Below are 20,400 nucleotides of genomic sequence, written 5' to 3'. Positions count from 1 at the left end.
TCCCGATGGCCCCCCCGCCCTCGCGGAGCCGCCCTCCCGGCGCCTCGAGGGGCGGGCCGGGGAGAGGCTGCGGGAGGCGAGCGCCTCGGGTCGGGGCGCGCAGTCCCGGGACGCGGGATGCCCAGCGCGCTGTCTTGCGGCCCCTGAGGCCTCTGGCCACCTCGCCGCTTCGCCCGACCTGGCCGCCAGTCCCGAGAGGTAAGAGGAACCTTTCGCCACCCGGCGGGCACCCCTGCGCCTCGGGGGCCGGGCGGCGCCCCTGCGCCCCGCTGTGCCCCCAAATCCTGCTGCCCCCACCTGTCCCGCGGCGTGAAAGCGCAGGTGGACCGAGCTGTTTCCTGCGTGCAGCCAGTCATCGTCCCTCTTTGTGGGTGCTCAGCCTCTGCCCCCAGGGACATGCTTTGAAGAGTCTCGGGCTCTGCCCCTCGGAGTCGAGGCTCTAACCCGAACTCGGCTCTCCCGGGCGCGGGCGTCGCCGAGGAACAGGCTGACGGTACGTGGGTGTTGAGCCCGGTTAGTCGGGATCCGCGTGGAGTACCGTCTAGTGATTCTGAGCATTTCAGAGCAAGTTTGCTGCTTTACAAAAAGTCCTTTCTGGGATACAAAGGTATCAGATATAAGCTTTTCCACAGTGTCAGCTTTTAAGAGGGCTTTGTGCTGACGACATGGTCAGCGCTAGAGTTTCCGAGCATGAACTTGACTCTCGAGGCTTTGTAAAGGCGGGTGGATGTGGGGAGCACACAGCTTCCCAGCAAAGCTGCACCAGCTGTAGGTCCGGGGCAGTCAGCTGCATTGAATACATACGTGCAATCCAATCGTGTTTCTAGGAGTCGTTTTGGAATTAGGGGTTTCCTCCTAATAAAGGTTGTTCTTGTTAGATATGCAGGTGAGCGTGTGCAAGGCTATTAGAAAGGAAAACTCACTATGCTGCTTTTGGTTTTTCCTTTTATCCTATGATAAGTCATTGATGCCGTGGATTTAGGCTTAATTCATTTTCTTGTAGGGAATACAAAAGTGTGTATCTTAGCTGGTTTCAGCAAAAACATGGGATTTCGGCTTATCCCGATGGCTTTAGCCATTGAGAATATTCACAACTTTCTCTTACCCAGTAACTGATACATTTACAATTTGTATATAAATGTTTATGTATGTAAATGCTACATAGTTTTAAAGGTCTGTGAAATATACCTAAGTTCTTATTCTCTCAAACTGATTTTCAAGCCAAAAATTTTAAGTAGTAAGTCTTGTTATTGGAACATGTTTTTAACCCTGCATTCTGTTCCATTCTGGGGTGCTCTGTTAACCTCTTCAAATTCGTGGTTAAGCTAGTAAAAATTCAGCATTTATTTCCAAAAGCTTGAGAACATTTTTAAAAACCCATACTTGGGTGTTTAGGTAGCATGGTTTATTTTATAACTCCATTTCCATTCAGCTTTAAATATAGATTATCATACAGTTTTGTGTCTAACTGATCATTTACACAAGAAGGAAAGTGTGTTATAATCACAAAATCAGTTGGGCTTAGGAGCTTTTTTCTAAAGAGTGGTTGTCATGGGGAAGCAAGCAACTTGGGACAGACCAGCCAGTTCAGCTTTTAAGAGCCAGGATTTTGCTTATTGCTTCTTCTTACTTTGGTTACTGAGTATCACTGACTTAAAGGAAGTGTTTAAATTGCCCCAGTGCCCTCCCTTGAGGAGATAAGCTGATGCTTGCCTGTCTTTGGCCACGTTTCTAAATGTTCAAGGAAAGGATTGGGTCAAATCTATGCCTAATTCCTGCAAAACGGAATTTTCTTTCTCTGTTGGGGATAGAAGGGAGCCCTAACATCTGCATAATTACACTTCAAATGTCTGCTTCCCTTTGAGGAAGTACGGTATTTCCTTTGTTCAGCCAGCTCCCACTGAAAGAAAGCTATAGAGGCACATCAGTTTTCTTTCCATTGAATTTTTTATTATTTTAATCAGATTTTTAAATTACATTAATTTCTGTCTTACCTGAAGAGATGTAACATACATATACTGAATGTAATATTCCTATTAAAATATATTAACTGTGGAAAATGGGGGGGAATGTAAACATTAAGAAAGTATGTGTCTGATTATTTTAGTAGTCCATAGTTTACTAGACTCTAGTGTGATAAAAACTGGCACTTAAAAGGCCTGCATCTTACTCTGTAGTTTAATAATCTGTTTATATCAAAGCAAGTGCCTCCTCCCACAAATCTTTCAGAACCACAGGCCAACAAGGTCTTTCTGCCCTTCCAGGTGGTCTAGGAAGGTTGCTGCGTGAAATCATCTATCTCTGATGTATACAATCAGCAGTAAGTATTAGAAGAGTGACAGAAGATTATTCCTTATTTTTCTCCTTAGAGTGCCCTAAACGAGGAAAATTGGGGTCACATGAAGTTTATATTTTAAGTGTAATATTCTGAAATACTTTGTTTTTTAAGGTCTGATTATTTTGCTGTAGCTCCTAGGCATTAAGAAATGAAACTATCCAGATAACACACTCATTGTGTAAGAAAGAAGTGTTTATAACTCCATTTGTGGAAACAAGGCAGCACAATGCAGAGTGTAAGTGGGGCAAAATTTAGTAAATTGATTGGTGTGAAATGCCGAGCACTTAAGTGAAGATGTATTATCCGGATTGGCTGTTAGCTTTGATGAAATTAAACAAATAACAGCAAACTCTCCACTTGAGGATGTGCTATAAACATAAGAGACTTGGTGCTTTGCAAAGGTAATCTTGGTGTAGGGCTATGATGGAACAAAAAAGGATATGTATCATTATAGACATTTCCCTAGAAAGCTATTGTCATCCCTATTTTCTTTTAAGTGTCACCCAGGAAGTTTGACCTCTTAGAATGTCTTGTCATTTCATGATTACTATTTTATGCATCACATTGAATAGTCATCATTTTTTTGAGGTTCTAATTTCAGGTGTTTTTGAAAAAAAGAATTCCACGATTTGGATGTGAGAAAGGACATGTGGAGACCAAAGACCTGGGATTTTGCAGATCAGAATGAAACAAATGTTGAAAGACTTTTCAAATCTATTGCTGGTGGTGCTCTGTGACTATGGTGAGTATGGAGAGCATACTGAATGCTGTGGTGGGGGTAACAATGAAGAAGCATAAATGTGAAGCTTTAAATTGCTGATATTAATGAGCCTGCATGAAGGAGACAGGGCAGGCTCCACAATGCATATCCTTTTAAACTGTCGTCCTTGTAACTTTGGTTTCTCTTCAGGTTCTGCATTATTCCCATTTTACTTTAAATATATTTTTAAGTCTTTAATAAATAACTGGGGGTGGGGGGAGCCAACTTGCTTTCATTTTAATAAATTAGAGACATGCATTTTACCCTGAGTTCTCTTTGGTTGATTTCCTGGCAATTCAGTAGTGTACACTTAAACTCTACTCACTTACCCTGGAAACGAAGCTTTAAACATGGGGTTCTACATATGATTTCATTTGATATGATAGAGTTGCTGGTAAAATCTTTAAAACCAATGAACCTTTCAGTCTTTGCCAGTGTTATGCCTTAGACAAATTTCTTACCTCTTTCAACCTTAGCATAATATTAACTTCAGAGTTGTGATGATAAAATCAGATCAAGAATGTGAAACACCTTGAATATCTGAGCATAAAACAGTTACTTAATGTTAATTTTCTTCAGTTTGGGGCCTCCCCAGTGGCGCAGCAGTTGAGCGCTGGGTTGCGAAGCCCGCAGCCTCTGCAGTGCCGGTTCGATCCCCGGCTGCTCCCCGGCCACTGGAGGAGGGTCCCACAAGGCGCGCAGACCTCTCAGGCCGCCCGCTGCTCCCCTCAGCAGTGTGCTTTGGTCCTTCTGCCTGCTCTTCTCCCCTCCCTGGCTCTGGTGAATTCTCTCACCCTCCCACGCTTCTGACTGTGCCCAGTGCTTGTATAAATAAATAAATAAATAAATAAATCTTTAAAAAAAAAAAAAATTTCTTCAGTTTGTTTCAACTGAAAATCAGATTCATTTCTCAGAGTTTTATACAAATGAACCAATAGATTCAGCCATATGATATAATACTATTTTTCTTTTGAAGATTTATAGACTGCTTAGCAGTTGATGATATGGGAGTGTTTTCAAATAGATGAAAAAATTATAATCCAAGAGATAGAGGGTGCTGGCTAATGTGCTGTCCGTGGTTGCAGCCAGGTATATGGAGAGTGTGCATTGATCAAAAGACTGAGTCCTCATTCTTTTCTTCTTTAGGAAGTTTATTTGAACATAAAAATACTTGGTTTATGGAAAACCGAACTGGGATTTCTTTCTTTTAAACTCAAATTAAAAGTTAGGCAAACTTTAGTCAATGGACTCCACTTAAAATCCCTACTTAAAATCAGATTGCTCTACATGTAACATATGCTTGTCTGAAAAAATTGTGTGTCCTTTGTTTTCATAATGATAAATACAAACATCAAAATTTTCCATTTAAACAAAGTCTGCTAGGATGCTTCTTATTTTTGAAAGCAAATTATCTCACTGGAATTTAAAAATGAAAGTTGAATGAGCATAAAATAGAGCATACAAGTTGAACACACAGGCTACTAATGGAAAAGGAATTATCTTCATAGATCTGTTTTTTTTTCTCCATTTGGTATTTATCAAACTATACCAATACCAGTCAGTTTCATTTTTTCCAAACAACATCCTCATATTGAGAACCCAGTTATTTTAAATAGTACAAAGGAATGCATGGAGGGAAAATAAAAGAATAGAGACAATTATACTATAGTAGCATGTACTTACTAGATGCACTACAATCATAATTACAGAGTTTCATAGTAAATTGGCAAGTTTTGTCATTTGTCATTTCTATCCCCTGCTATGGGAACCCATAACAGCAAACTCTCCACTTTAGGATGTGCTATAAACATAGAAAAGTATGTGTATGTCTTTTTCATTGCTTGGCTGCTGTCAAATCAGTATCTGATCTGCCTCATTGACAATTTTTGTCATTGAAAATAGGCTTTTATTAGCTAAGTGGTATACGCCTCTCAATCTTAAAATGCATCACAGAAGCATGCTTTTCACTAGATTCAAATTAATATGACTTCTGTTCTCATCTTAACTCCTTCCTTGGACTGTGGTGCATGCTAGAGTTGTCTTAGCCATCTGGTCACAAAGAGGTGCCAGGTCAGCTCCGAACCAGCATATGAGCTGTACCAGGATCAGCTGCCTTCTGCAACCTTCTGTTGTCTCTATCCAAAAAGGAGTATCCTCCTCTTGTTTTGACTAAAATACCTTTATTCAAGCAAGTAGTGATCAAGCATTCAGGTCCAGTCAAGTTTTATATTTTAAATTTCATCTCATTTTTAAATAGGAAGTGAATGAAGTGCTGTGCTAATTGAAAACAAAAACCCTCTGTGTCAATATAGTCTTGTGGATTCATTCCTGAATCACACAATGATTCATAATCAGTCAATGATTGAATCATGTGTAAGGGTATATTTAAAGGCATTCAGTCCAAACAATGCATTGAGTCCCTTTGGACGTATATATGTATGTATTATATACATGTGAGGTATAGGCTTTTTAACACATGTTTTCAAACAAAAAGGGTCCCTGCAGCCCTTTAAATCTAGAATTGTTTTTCACCCTAGCTGTGGGCCAGCTGATTGTGACTTTGCCAAATTCTGTCTCCTTTGATATATATTTGGATAAGATTCAATAGAGAAACAAGGATTCTTGTGTGTCTGTGTTCTTTTCACTGTTTACTTCAACTGCTCTGCTGGGTCTTTTTAAAAAAGATATGATTGATCCTAACTGAGTGATACTTGTGGATTGGTAGGCGTCTGTCCTATCTAAGCCAGGAGTGGTTGCAGTAATGTCTTTAAAATTGCCATTTCCCAGACTCTCACTCTACTCCTTAAGTAACTCATGCAGAATAAAGTATTAACATTTCTTGTTCATTTACAATGTCTGCCTCATATAAAGCAAGGATACTTGTTTCTTTACTGGTGAAAATGCCCCAGTATTTGTCTTGAATATCAGGAAAAAAAAACCAACTTTGAGGTATATTCAGGGTCTTTTATTTTAAAGTAATCTAGAGAAGTTTGTTATATCATTTTACAGCATTTTTGCTGTGTATCCATTTCCCCCAAATACCAATATGTTAGAATATATCTGAAATGAGAAGAGTGAGGTTCTGCATTTTTATCTTAAGAATTGTCCATTGTTGGGCCTCCCTGGTGGCGCAGCGGTTGAGCGCTGGGTTGCGAAGCTGCCCGCAGCCTCCGCAGCGCTGGTTCGATCCCCGGCTGCTCCCCGGCCACAGGAGGAGGGTCCCGCATGGCGCGCAGACCTCTCCTGCCGCCGGCTGCTCCCATCAGCAGTATACTTCGGTCCTTCTGCCTGCTCTGCTCCCCGTTCTGGCTCTGGTGAATTCTCTCACCCTCCCGTGCTTCTGACTGTATCCAGTGCTTGTATAAATAAATAAATCTTTAAAAAAAAAAAAAAAAAAAAAAAAAAAAAAAGAATTGTCCATTGTTACTCTTACTTTCTATTTGCATTAAAGATACAATATGTTGTTGACTATTGTGAATTCAGAGTATTTATCACTGATTTGTTGTTTTACACATAATGATGAAAGATCAGAGTCACCTTAGAATGGACATAGGGCAGTACTCAACTCCTTGGACAAGCACTCAGCATCATTTTCCTTCATCTTTGGCTCAATTCAAGCATCTCGTGTTTAGAATGCTATCTTCATCACTGTCATTTTTAGTACTGCTCGAACATGCATTCTTGAAACCAATTCTGATCATTTCATTGCAGTTCTTGGAGAAGCTGAATATCTCCTCCTTGGAGGGACAGGTCATGTAGCGCTAAGCAACCGCACAGTGCCTGTGGATTTCCAGATTGTGGATGGTGCCAATGGCACGCTGAGGAATGTGTCTGTCCTGTTGTTGGAGGCCAGCACCAACCAGACTGTTACCACCAAATACCTCCTGACCAACCAGTCTGAGGGAACATTTGAGTTTGAGTGCTTTTACTTCAAGGAGGCTGGTGACTATTTGTTCACGATGACCTCAGAAACAACAGACAACAGCACTCCAACCTCCTGGTGGGAGCAAAGTGCCCTTCTGAAGGTGGAATGGCCAGTCTTTCATATTGACTTGAATAGATCAACCAAGGCAGCAGAAGGCACCTTCCAGGTGGGCCTTTTTACCAATCAACCACTGTGCCTATTCCCTGGAGACAAACCCAATGTGTTGGTAGACGTTATCTTCACCAACAGTCTTCCCAAGGCAAGAACAAATCAGGGGCAGCCGCTGGTAATCAGAACCAGCAAGAGGACAGAGCTCTCTCAAGGTCAGTGGGTTGAGTTTGACTGTGCACCTGTGGGACCAGAGGCCTATGTCACAGTGGAACTGAGGTTGCTTGGCCGAAACTCTGTCATTACCTCCACAGGACCCATTGACCTGGCTCAGAAATTTGGATACAAATTGGTGATGGTTCCAGAACTCACATGTGAGTCCAGGGTGGAGGTGATGGTGTTGCCCCCACCATGCATCTTTGTCCAAGGTGTAGTCACTGTATTTAAGGAGGCCCCTAGACTCCCTGGGGAAAGGACCACACTACTGGCGGAAAATAGCCTGACCTTGGGAGAGAGAAGAACAGTATTCAACTGCACTTTGTTTGACATGGGGAGGAATAAATACTGCTTTGACTTTGGTGTTTCAAGCAGAAGCCATTTTTACACAATGGACAAGAAAGAATGCATGCTCATTCAGAGAAATATAGGTTGGTATTGAGATTTAATTTTATGCATGCTAATTGATAGAAATATAGGTTGGTAATGAGATTTAATTCTTTGTGTGTCTCAAATTGGTGCCTTCGTGTCATCAAAGTTAGTATTTTGAATTTAGGTGAACTTAATTTTCTGTGAATTACCATCATTTTAATGGTTCATTCCTAATAACATATCTGAAAAATTAAGAGTACTAGTCAGCAGACTCAGCTCTTCACTTATTTAATTTTTCTAGGTCTCAGTTCCCCCATCAGTAAAATGGATATAATAAGAGTATTTACTTCAGGGAGTTGTGGGAATTGAATGAGAGGAACAAGTATAGATCCTAGCATAATGCTTGACATCGAGGAATCACCAACATGCATTAGGTTTATTATACAATATTTTAAAAACCATATTATTACATCATGTGGCAAGTCCATGGTAGGCATGATCAGATTCAAAACTAAATCCCCACTTGTATTTAGTAACTTCTCACTTCCTTCAGATTATCTTGTCTTTTTCCTCATTCATTCTAGGAATGAAAGCCTCTGTAGTGAGATCTCAAAGCAAGATTTCTGAAAACTTACTCAATTCTGAATTCTTTGTGTAATGCTATACCTAATCACAACACATGGGGTTATTGCAATTCCATCCACCCCTCATGTTCCTCTTTGCCTTTTTTTCCCCTTTTGTCAGGTGCAAACCTGGGCTTGGCAAGAGGTTAATCTGGTATAGATTGTCTGGTTCACTTTTATGTGTTCTTAACTTCTCCCCACTAAATCCTTGGCTCTTTGACAGCCCAAGCCTCTGAACATCTTTGTAAACCAAGTGTTTCTTGCTCTAAATTTATATACTTCCTTTCTTTAGCCGACAAGGCCCTGTCTTTGATTCTTACACCCACTGGCCACTTCCTGCTTGCACTTACCTCTCTATCTAGCCTAGATTCCATGGCTCATTGCTATAAATCACTTTCATACCAGTAGCTTAAAATACTCTGGCCTGTTCTCCTTCCGATTCATCTGCCAGGCAACCTCCCAGCCCTGGACAGATCCAGCCACCTGTCAGCCGCCCACCTCACCCAAGTTGCATAAGTTCATACCGAGGCAGACTGGAGCCATTGTAGCCAGGCAGACTCCTACCTTGTTGAGCAGCTGAAGTCATCCGGTATAAGCCCCTCAACTTCCCACCAAAATATCTACAAGCCTACAGATCAATCCCATCCATTCCCTGGCCTCTGCTGTCATGGGGAGAAAGTATCATTCCCTGGTACAGAATCAACCCTCTGCTTCATTGTTGATCCCAACCCCTCTGCTCATTCTGGAACCTTCTGTTAATCATTATCCCCTTTCTCTTCTCTGTCTCTACCGTCCCTTCTTTACTGGTGCATTCCCATCAGCTTTGAAAAGTACTGAATCTTCTTACCTAAAAGCAAAATGAAAACTCCTCAACCCTGGTTCTCCCTCAGATGACACCTTCTTTCTTCTTCCTTTTATAGCCCAGGTTCATGAAAAGAAATTTTTACTTGTGAATTTATTTCCTCATCTCACATTCACTTTTCAGCCCACGCCAAATCCACTCTCCTCCCCTGAAAATGCGCTCATTAAGGCAGCAGTGACCTGGAACCTAATCACAAGGTACCACAGTCCAAGGACACTTAGTGTCTTCGTTGATCTTGATTCTGTTATGTCACACTCATCTCGTTTGCCTCCTTCCTCCCTGGCTGTTCCTTCATGATTTCCTTTGTCATCAGTTCCACATCACTTCACAACCCCCTATGTGTTGGATTTCTGCATTTTTTTCACTCTTCACACACTGCTAGGTGATTACTATGTCGTTGCTGACAACTCCAAATCAGCATCTCTAACCTGCATCCAAGAGCTGCTGAATGGCTGTCACCTCAAAAACAACGTTAACTGGTTGTGGTTTCATTATCTTACCCCCTACATGCTCCCCACTATAGGACTCCCGCACCCAAAACCAGAGCCCAGGAGGCTGCTTCTCCTACACATAAATAAATCACTGTGGATTTTGCCTCCTCTGTTTGAATCTCCCCATGTTTCCCCCATTCCACTGACATGTTTCAGTTTAAACCTCCAGCACCCCTGAACTCAAGTTGATTCCACCACCTACTTCATTCTCTCACTGCAATCAGAATTTATTTAAAATTCAGGTTAATTGAGGTGATTCCCTGCATAAAGTCTGTCAGTTATCTCACTTGACATGAGGATGAGAATCTACAGGGCCTTGCATGGCTGGGCTGCCACCCCACCGTCACCATCTCTGGAATGGAACTTAGGTTATGCTCTGCCCACCTTTCCCGGTTAGCATTAACCCATCTCCAAGCCCCCACTTGGGTTACTCTTCCTTGACCTCGGACTAGTTGAATTCCCTTGCTGTAAGCTAGCATGGCAGTCTTTGTTTTCTCTTTCATGGCATTTGTCACTTCTGTCATTGCTTGTCCAGTGCCTTTCTCGTCCTGTCCATAACACCCTTCCCCACACCCCTCAACCTCCAGGCATCCTTTCCCAGGTTGGGGAAGTTCATTTGATGGCAAAAGCTGTCTTTGACGGCAAAAGGCATCAAAAGCTTCATTTGATGGCAAAAGCAATAAAGCTATTGCTATTTGATCTTTATTTAACCGACTTAGTATACCTAGTGCATAATCAGGTGCTCAAAACATACTTGTTGAAGTGAAAACTGAACTCAGGTGAGATGAGTCTTAACTAGGTGTTAGTACAAAAACAATGATATCAAACGAATCATTCAAGATATACTTGTCTTTTCAAAAGAAGTTACTCATTAAAAGAAAAAAAACCTAAGTGACCGAATTTAACAGAAACAACCCAAAGGACTAAAGAAATGTGGACCATTTGATGAAAGACATTGTGAACAAGAGTTCTATCTTGTTGGTTCTTAAGTTTCTGGGCTTAAGAATTCACAGATTCTTCCAGTGGGGGTTTCCCCCACTGCTGCAGAAAAGACACTGGAAAAGGTAGAGCAGGTCATGGTTCTTGCCCAGGCAGAAGGATTGGGGACACCTTGTGCACCAAGCAGCACAGATGGAAGCAAAAGGTAGAGGGCTCCATGCTCCTGTAGACCACTCGATGATGATGACAATGATGGCTTTGACCCTGGCAAATCAATGAATTTTATGCTAATATAGGAACCTCAGTGCCTTTTGCGTTTTTAGTATAAAAATTTATGAGTGCACCAAGTTCTCTTCATTTTCCATTTAAATCAGTAGCTTTGACCAGTGAAGCTTGTCTTTTTTGCCAAATGGCATCATTCTGGGACCCAATGAACCCACCATGCCTTATGTAAGCCACTGACTTCTTATTCCTCTTGAAAACGGAATAATGTGCTTGACATGTTTGTCTTGTTTACCAGGTGTCTTAGGATATTAGGATAGTTTGTAATTAACAATTACATAGTGCAGCAACTAGGTAATAGATACTGCCCAAAACAATTACTTTCTGATTATTTATCCTACTTAGTGTGAATGTTTATATTTTTCTCTTCAGAAATGTTAATAATTTGGTTATGGAATGTTGCTTGAGATCCTGCTAGAGGGGGGTTAGTCATGTATGACTTGAAAAAAGCCTAATTTGAGAAATTCTGAATTCATATTCCCTAAGGGCTTTATATTAAGGAGTATAATCCTTTATCCTAAGGTGATATTTATTGAGGGTAAAGCTAAGAATTATGATAGAGGGTATACATTAATATTCACACAGTTTTTGTCCTTTATTATTTAAATAAAAATTAAATATATTTAACACATAGTTTTCTAGATAATTTAATATTTATGGCCATCTTCTTGTTTCTCTAATTAGATAATCTTGTTTTTCCTTTATGGTGAGACTGGACAAGCTTTTTAGCAAGAGTAGCAGTATGGGGCCTCCCCGGTGACGCAGCAGTTGAGCGCTGGGTTGCGAAGCTGCCCGCACCCTCTGCGGCGCTGGTTCGGTCCCCGGCTGCTCCCCAGTCACCGGAGGAGGGTCCCGCATGGCGCGCAGACCTCTCCTGCCGCCCGCTACTCCCCCTCAGCGGTGTGCTTCGGTCCTTCTGCCTGCTCTGCTCTCCCTTCTGGCTCTGGTGAATTCTCTCACCCTCCCGCGCTTCTGACTGTACCCAGTGCTTATAGAAATAAATAAATAAATAAATAAATAAATAAATAAATAAATAAATAAATAAATAAATCTTTAAAAAAAAAAAAAAGAGTAGCAGTATGGTCTTCCCTGTCATTTTCTTATTTACAGGTGCTTGCAATAACAGTGTGAGCTTTAATTCTTTGATGCAGACTTTTAAAATCACTTTTCTACTTTGTGAGTTAATTTCCCTATACTATAAAATATAATTTTAAAAATTCATATAAGAACACCCTTGGATGCTTTCATTTAACTCCATAATTCTCTGAATGCAAAACATTAAATCTCCCACTTAGTGGAACTCCCTCTCTTCCTTAAAGATTCCTTAAGAATGCTTATGTGATATTATGTGACCGTCTGACATAATAAAACTAATGTTTATGTAGTGATTATTTTGTACCAGGTACTGCTCTAAGTGCTTTATGATTATTGACCTATTTAATCCTTATGACAATACTGTGTGTTATATTGTCAGTTTTAGAAGTGAAGACATGGAGGCACTTTGGACATGTGTTTTAACCTTTCTGTGCCTCCATGTCTTCACTTCTAAAACTGACAATATAACACACAGTATTGTCATAAGGATTAAATAGGTGGTGGTTAGGCTGGCTTGGAAGTTTGCTTTCCTCACTATGCTGTACTGCCTCTCATACAATCAGGTGTCTGTACATGTCTTAAACAATATAAAACTTTTAGATAGAAAAAAAGATTGTAATATTTTCCTCCTCATGTCATTGGCTCGTGCTGCCTACCCTGGTTCTTGAAAGATACACAACCCACTTTGGAGTCCACTGGGTCAGACATAAATATGCTTTGTCCAATGTAATTGACCCTTGTTTTGTTCACAGGAAATAGGTACTGCTTATCCACGTGCCTTTGTTCCTAGAGCTGCTTTTAGCTATTCACTGTGTCTGTAGAATTTTCCAGTGAAAACATTTTAATTAGTTACCTTAGTCTCTTGAGCAAAATGTCTTGCTGATGGGAATATTTCATAGGCTGGATTCCTTCAGGAAGTCTTGGGATGGGATGAAAACAAATCTTCCTTTTCATATTCCAGACCAATTTTGCTCTTTTAGAATTTATATCCTCTAGAGTGATCTGAATGGTATTTAAACTGGTCAAACAGGTTTGTTATGTAGTGTGACACAGGTATGGGCATCTAAACAGGACAAAACAAAAGAAAACAAAACAAGCTTTCATTCATGCAATGAGGCTATTTGACATCTTGCTCATCTTGCTCTTCATTTCTCACATGTGAACTGTCGTAATCTACTGAGTGCCTATTTTGCCGGGTATTTTTCTCAAGCCTTTTATTAGAAATCTTCAAGGAACTGGTAGGGTTACTTAAGGCATTATTTTTATTTGCCTGACTAAATTTATCCTTTGCTGTATTTGAGTGATTTCCTGTTTGCTTAATTTGGCTTAAAATAAAAAGACATGAAGCTTAGTTTAAATGTTTATTTTTTAATTGTTGGTTATTCTGTTATCTCTGATTTTACTTTTAAAGGAAAAGGACATAGTTTTTAAATGAGATTTTTGACGTTAAGATTCATGCTTTTATTAAAACTGATATTTCCAACCCCCACTAATAGAATTTTTGTTTTTAGTTTGACACATGACCTTGTGTATTTAAATAACTAATATTTACATAAAATAAGAGTTAAGAAAGAGTAACAAGAGGATTCTTAGCTTTTGTAACTCTACCTTTTATGGTTTTAAATATGAGCCCAGGAGAAGGATAAGCTCTATATTGACTTAATTTTCCATTTAGATTTCACAGTAATGGAATTCCCAGTAGATATTTTAAAAATTTGCCACAGTATACTTTTAACTCCTGGAGACTTTAATGTGAGATTCCCAAAGCTTTGCAAGCACTGGGGGCTTAGTGTCTGAACAACTCTGAAGCTTGAGCACAAAGCAGACTCATTGTTCTGCCATTTGAGTTGCTACAGTGTGATCTGGGAGCACAGAACCAATATTGTGCTCAGTTGGACCTCTGGATGGAACATAATTACCACACTTCAGTTGATGTTGGTCCAGGATACTGGTTTGTAATGCTCCCACTCTTGTGAAAATCCGAGAGACTTTTAATTGCTGTAAAGAACTCATATTCCATGACTCATTCCAAAGATTGCACCATTTAGCTCACCTGAGAATGTGTCTGCCCTGCATGTTCCCTGCATGTTCTTAGGTTGTTGTAGGGCTTTGTATACCTTTGACTGCATTATGAGTTTTTGTCTATAAAGGTGAAGAAATGCTTTTATGCAGAGAATGTTTTGGTGCCTAGCTTTGGTAGGACATAATGGATTTTTGGATTTCATAGATAGAGAAGGGATTTAGGATTATTCAATTATTCTGTCTGGCAGTGATCACATATATTCTTGGAAGAGAAGTTTGTACTTATCAGTCAATAATGACTGTTCTGGAAGTGTCTTGTCTTGTATGTGTTTTGAAGCTTTGGTGTTAGGGGCACCCCCATTTAGTGCTGTTAAAGTTGACTCTCGTAACTTTTTTTTCTATTGAGGTAAAATTTGTTTACAGCACTATAGATATCAGGAATACATCTTACCTCAGCATCTATGTAAATCTCACCACCCCCACCACCAAATAGCCAGTCACCTCCCCCACCAAACAATTTCACCCCCCACCTTCCCAACCTCACCTCCTCCTTGCCGGCTGGTTACTGACATACTGTTTTCAGAGTCTAAGGGTTTGTTTTTGTTTTGTTCATTTGCTTTATTTCTTTTTATTGTACAGATCAAGTAAAATCATATGGTATTTATCTTTCTCCTCTGACTCATTAACTTAGTGTAATCCAATCAAGGTCCATCTTTGTCACAAATTGCCAGATTTCATCTTTTTTATGGTACTCCATTATATCTATCTATCTATCTATCTATCTATCTATCTATCTATCTATCTATCTATCTATCTACTATCTTTCTTTCTTTTATCCATCACTGGGCGCTTGGGTATTTCTCTATCTTGGCTACTATGAATAGTGCTTAAGTGAACATTGGGGTGCATATACTGTTCCATATTCTTTGGGTAAATGTCCCAAAGTGGGATTACTGGATCATATTGCAATTCTGTTTTTAATTTTTAAAAATATTTATTTATGCATAGAAGAACTGGAGTGTAGGCCAGAGGTGCGGGCGGTGAGAGGATTCACCAGAGACAGAGTGGGGAGCAGAACAGGTGGATCTACTGAAATACACTGCTGAGGGGAGCAGTGGGTGAGACAGGAAAGGTCTGCTGCGCCGTGTGTGGATCAAACTCAGGCCACAGAGGTGATAGTGCTGAGACAAAAGTCTACACCTGGGTACAAATTCCCCTTGGGTATGTGGCTCCCAGGGGTTCTATATTCTCATGCTAGCCACACTGGGCCTCTAATAGTTCATTACACTTCTAGATGGTTCTTCCTACCAGCTTATATGATGCCTGGCCTCTACCCCAGATAAGCAATGTTTGCATCCTGTCTTTCCTTGGAGGAGCATGTCTTTTCTTTTATTTCAGGCCATTCAGTGACCTTAATTCTCTAAAGTGTTCTAGAAAGGTTAATATTCTGTAGATTATAGACCTTGCCTTTTTTTTAAAGGGCGGGAACTGCACACCAGTTTTCTACAACTTTGAGATTGTTTTTAGTTACTGACTTTTCAAGACTGGAGCTTAGAGTGTTGCTGCTTCGTGTGAGTGTAGTTAAATTCTAATTCTCAAATGAACTAGCATTAAAAACATGGTTGTTGTCCTTGCAGAAACGTGGGGACTGTGGCAGCCATGGAGCCAGTGCAGTGCCACATGTGGGGATGGCATCAGAGAGCGTCACCGTGTATGTCTGACTTCCTTCCCCTCCAGACCTGGCTGCCCTGGAGTGTCCTCAGAGAGCTCCCAGTGTTCCCTGGAAGACTGTGCTGGTAGGTATTTGTGCTTCCTTCAGGAGTCTCTCCCCAGAATCTCCTTCAGAGGAAATACTGAGCCTGGAAATCGCCAGTGTGAGTTTGGGAATGGATTCCTTAACACTCTGTTATTGCTGCTGGCTGTGCTAACAGTGTTTGCTAGTATGTCTGTTATTGGTAGTGGCAAGTGGGTGAGCTGATGGGGGATTTTACACTGTGGAAGACAGGGAAATGACAAGGAAACCTATCTAAATTAAGGATTCAGATATATGAAATAATTCTTAAAACCACAAAAATGGGGGAGGGTGTGGGGTGATCATTTCTTCCTAAGATTTTGTTTTGTTTTGTCATTTCTCCCTCCCTTACTTCTTCCCACCACAAGTTTGGAAAACCATCAAGAAATTTGTTTTCTTCTCCTAATCCCAGGGTAGCCCCAGAGATTTGCCTTTGTCAAAATGAGGCAAGATACCTTGTCTTATCCCTGAAGGGCCCTATTTTATTCTTTACCATCCCCCGCCAGAAGGAGAAAGTAGGTAGATTTCTTCCTGATAACACCTTGGAACTAGCCTTTCCCTTCAGCCTTTGAGCATTTTGAAGACACACAGTAGTAGGTGCTCAATACGTGTTTGATGTGAGTGGTCTGTAGGTGTGATGCCCACATGGCTCAGTTAGGTTTGCTTCAGTGTATGGAACTGAATCCCATTTATGTCCCACTGGTTACAATAGAAAAAAAATCCTTGCTCTTCCCATATGTCATCTCACCTTTTGCTATAAAACCTAGCCCCCCATGGAGTTGTCCATCCTTTGCTCTGTGCTGACCCTTAAAAAACATCCTCTATCAAGTCCTACTTCTTCACTCTCTAATCCCAGGTTGAAAAACTGTCCTTCCTTCTTTGTCCCTTGGGATCTGGAAGAGTTAGGTACTTTTCTGATTTGGCTCTCAGAGTGGGTTTTAGCCCAAACTGCAGGCATCTGACAATATCTTGGCCAGTGTCCCCACCTGTGGCCTTGAAAAATTTGCCTTGCCATCTTATCTTTCCAGCCAGTGCCATAGGTCTTGCCCCCTTTGTTTCAGCACCCTGAGGACAGTCTCACTTTTATATTTTTCCTGTTATAGCCTCAGGCCCAGCTCATCTTCTAGTCCTTAGCCTGCTCCCCTTTGTCATAAACCCCCATCCCCATCCTGAGCCTGCTCTATCTCCAGTTAATCTCTAAATAGCCTTTCTAAGGCTCTCCTCTCTTTTTACTCTTTTCTTTATAAGTCCTCTTCACCTGCCACCACTGCTTCCTTGTGTATAACTGCCTTCAAGTATACCTGCCCCTTTCATATTATATTAAGATATTCTATCTGTGGTCCTTCCTGGTGGTACAAGGGGTTGAGTCTGAGCACTATCAGGCTATCACCAGCTACGGTGGCATGAGTTTGATCCCACATGGAGCTAATCCACATGGCGCAGCAGACCTCTCCTGTCTCTCCCGCTGCTCCCCTCAGCAGTGTATTTCAGTGTATTCTGCCTGTTCTGCTCCCCACTCTGTCTCTGGTGAATCCTCTCACCCTCCCACCCTGCACCTCTGGCCTACACTCCAGTTCTTGTATGCATAAATTAAATACATCTTTAAAAAAAAAAGATTCTATCTAGAGTTTATAATACACCAATGAATTTAAAATCAGTTGCTCCTGGCACCTTTGCAAGCGAACACCATATTAACCACTTAACTCACCATCTGCTATGTGCCAACACTTTAAATATATCTTTTCACTTAAATCTCAAGTAACTCTTCAAGGTATAATTATTACACTGGACTCAGATGTTGAGAGCTTGCTGCCTGCCAGGCATTTTCCTAAATGCCTCACAGGTATGAAGTAGGTATATCATTATTTCCACATTCAGATGAGGCCTAGGGAGACTAAGTAACCTGCCCAAGATCATAAACCTAGAAAGCAGGGGACTGGATCTGACTCTACGCTGAGCTACCTACCCTGAATACGTTGCTTTGTATTCAGGCCAGTCTAGCTTGCTAGAGACGTCAACAACCTGGAGTTAGCAATCAGTTTTGAGGATATGTGATACTAATTTATGTACTGGTATCTCAAGTCTTTAGTACTGGTAGGAACTAGAATTTATACATAATAAATTAGCAAAAAAGGTAAGTGCTACAGGCACCCTACTTCTGTAAGTGGTCCTCAGTAAATACTTATGTACATAGAAAGACCATTTCTTCCAAGTGTATTGTTTTTTCTATTTCTGTTTTCTACTCTTTGGAAATGTAATGGTCTGTTTGCAGGCTGATTGGGGGGGCAATAAATACTCACTTCAGATGAAGTAGAAGTGACTACATGAGATAGAGATGGGTGAGGCCAGCAGCTTTGGGGCTTTTCCCCAGCCATGTGTGAAGGGGGCCAGCCAGAGTCAGAGATAACAGCTGAGTGCAGAGGCCCCTGATGTGCAGTGATCCTTCCTCACCGTGATGCAGGAGGTCATTGGTCAGGACGCAAGTCTTTCATCATTCAACAGTTTTCACTTCGCTGGGAATATACAAGTTTTTGGCTTTAAAGGATACTTTTATGCCGAGGTGTGAGTATAATACCTTAATTTGTTTCATCTTGTTCACATGAGAGTAGGGGGATCCATTTGCTGGTGTATCCACCTTCAGTCTGATGGGATAGCGATCATTTTCCTACTACCTTCTTAATAATGAAACAGTCAGTTAGTTAAACTAATGTTTGTTGAGTTCCAAATGTTACTGTGATAAAGTTGGGAGTAGATAGACAAGACAACTCCCTCCCTTGAAGAGGCTTATGATATAGTAGCTCATCAGACACATTAACTGGAGAAATATGCAGCACAATATGGGGCCGGCAGTGATAAGCCCACAGCTTGCTACGAAGCTTGCAGAGGTGATAACTCATGCTGGAAACACCTCTGTTCTTGGAGAAGGTTATATTTGAGCTGAAGTTAGAAAGCTGAGGAGGTGTCACCCAGGTGAGAAGGGAAATTTTACACAAGGAACAGTAGATGAAAATGTGGAAGAAAGATGGCACATTAAAAGGCCCAGAGAACTGAAAATAGTTTAATGTGGCCAGAGGAAAGTGTGTCAGGAGGAAGTGGTAAATAAGGCTGGATAGGTAGCAGTGAGTCAGCAAATGAGAACTATTCTTTCTGTAAGCTTGACTGGGAACTTGAGGAGCAAGATGTGGAGAGAGTAGTAATGAAAGCGTTCTGGAAAGATCTTTTAAGTGGGAAGATCTCGAGCACATTCTGTGCCAAGGGAAAGGAGCTACATGAAGGAGAAGCTGGAGATAGTTTGTATGAAGAGGCAATCCCCTTAGGGAAAGGTGGTAAGAGAGCAATTAGTAGAATTCCCTTTTATGGGGGAAACTTCTTGCACTAAGTTCATAGAAAAAGCAGCAACTAGAGGTGTGACTGCTGGTAAGTAATGCAGGAGGAGAGGATGGCAGAGGAAGCTGGGTCGGCTTCTATTTTTTGTGTCCTAGTAGACTGGAGAAAAGGGATTAGATGGTGGAGGGTTTAAGGAAAGTGGTAAAGCTTTGAAGCAGTATTGTGGGGGTGGAAGAGAAAGCTACTTAGGGACCCTTGGGAGGATGGGTGAGCGAGGTGTGTAGGCAGAGGCACTGGCCTGCAAGGATGTGTTATTTTCTCCACTGATTCTCAGGAACTGGGTGCAACAGCTGAGAATTCAGTGTCAGGGTTTGTCTAGGGTTGAACTTTTGCTACAGAGCAGTGAAAGGAGAATAGCTGAGAATTTTATGTCAAGAAAATTGAGGCTATTGGAAAGAAAATCACTTATTTGGTGGATCATGGGTGTAATTTGGTGAGGAAGAGAAATAAGACCGGGAGGTGGCCTGTAGATTGGGAGAAAATGGAGGACTTGCAGAATCAGAAGTTGCATTAAAGTTGAGTAATCAGTATCCTATTCAGGATGGGTGAGAGGGAAGAATACAGCCAGAAAATGGGCTGTGATGTTTAAATTTCAGAAGAAGAACATTTACAAACAGTGGGAAGCAATGATATGTTGCATGGACATTGAATTCATCCAGATGGTCCTGGCTGTTGGATGTTGAAGAAGATTGGGACCTAGGTGCTACTGACTGGTGACTGCCATGAGATTGGGAAAAGTAGCGGGGTGTTCTGGGTGGATGGCACGGACATCAAAAGAGAATTTTATAGAGAAATGAAAGAACGAGTTGAAATGGCAGTCAGAAATGAGACCGAGGACACACTCTGTTGCTGGCCCTGTTTGTTTTGAAATAGAGTATGCCACAATTTCCCTCCCAGAGGGGAGTTGCGGGGGAGTGTGGCCTGTGAACGTCCAGTCCTCAGGTCAGACAAGAGGCTAAGGGAGTGTTCTGTGGAAATGTTCCAGGTGTTACAGAGTTTGATTGTCAGGTGTCCGGTAGGCTAGAGTCGAAAGGAGAGGGATGGCGCGGCAGTCCTCTCCTGCCGCACACTCTGCTCCCCTCAGTTCTGTTCTCTGCTCTGGCTCTGGTGAATTCTCTTACCCTCCCACGCTTCTGACTGTACCCAGTGCTTGTATAAATAAATAAATCTTTAAAAAAAAAAAAAAAA

At 41.3% G+C, this 20,400-nt stretch overlaps 1 protein-coding gene across 1 annotated transcript; it reads left to right on the top strand.

Moving 5' to 3' along the window:
• The first annotated feature begins 110 nt into the window (after nucleotides 1-110).
• Nucleotides 111-16,011, top strand: THSD1 (thrombospondin type 1 domain containing 1). The gene is made up of 5 exons (XM_037526816.1): nucleotides 111-198; nucleotides 2,265-2,320; nucleotides 2,927-3,080; nucleotides 6,810-7,778; nucleotides 15,671-16,011. The coding sequence occupies exons 3-5, from the start codon at nucleotides 3,023-3,025 to the stop codon at nucleotides 16,009-16,011; spliced, it is 1,368 nt and encodes a 455-aa protein (XP_037382713.1). The 5' UTR covers nucleotides 111-198; nucleotides 2,265-2,320; nucleotides 2,927-3,022.
• The last annotated feature ends 4,389 nt before the right edge of the window (nucleotides 16,012-20,400 follow it).

The sequence above is a fragment of the Talpa occidentalis genome, unplaced genomic scaffold (genome assembly GCF_014898055.3).
Source record: "Talpa occidentalis isolate TD23 unplaced genomic scaffold, MPIMG_talOcc4v2.1 talOcc4.5, whole genome shotgun sequence".
Classification (NCBI taxonomy): Eukaryota; Metazoa; Chordata; class Mammalia; order Eulipotyphla; family Talpidae; genus Talpa; species Talpa occidentalis.
Note: the sequence above shows the minus strand (reverse complement) of the source record. Positions and strands in the feature narration are given on the sequence as shown.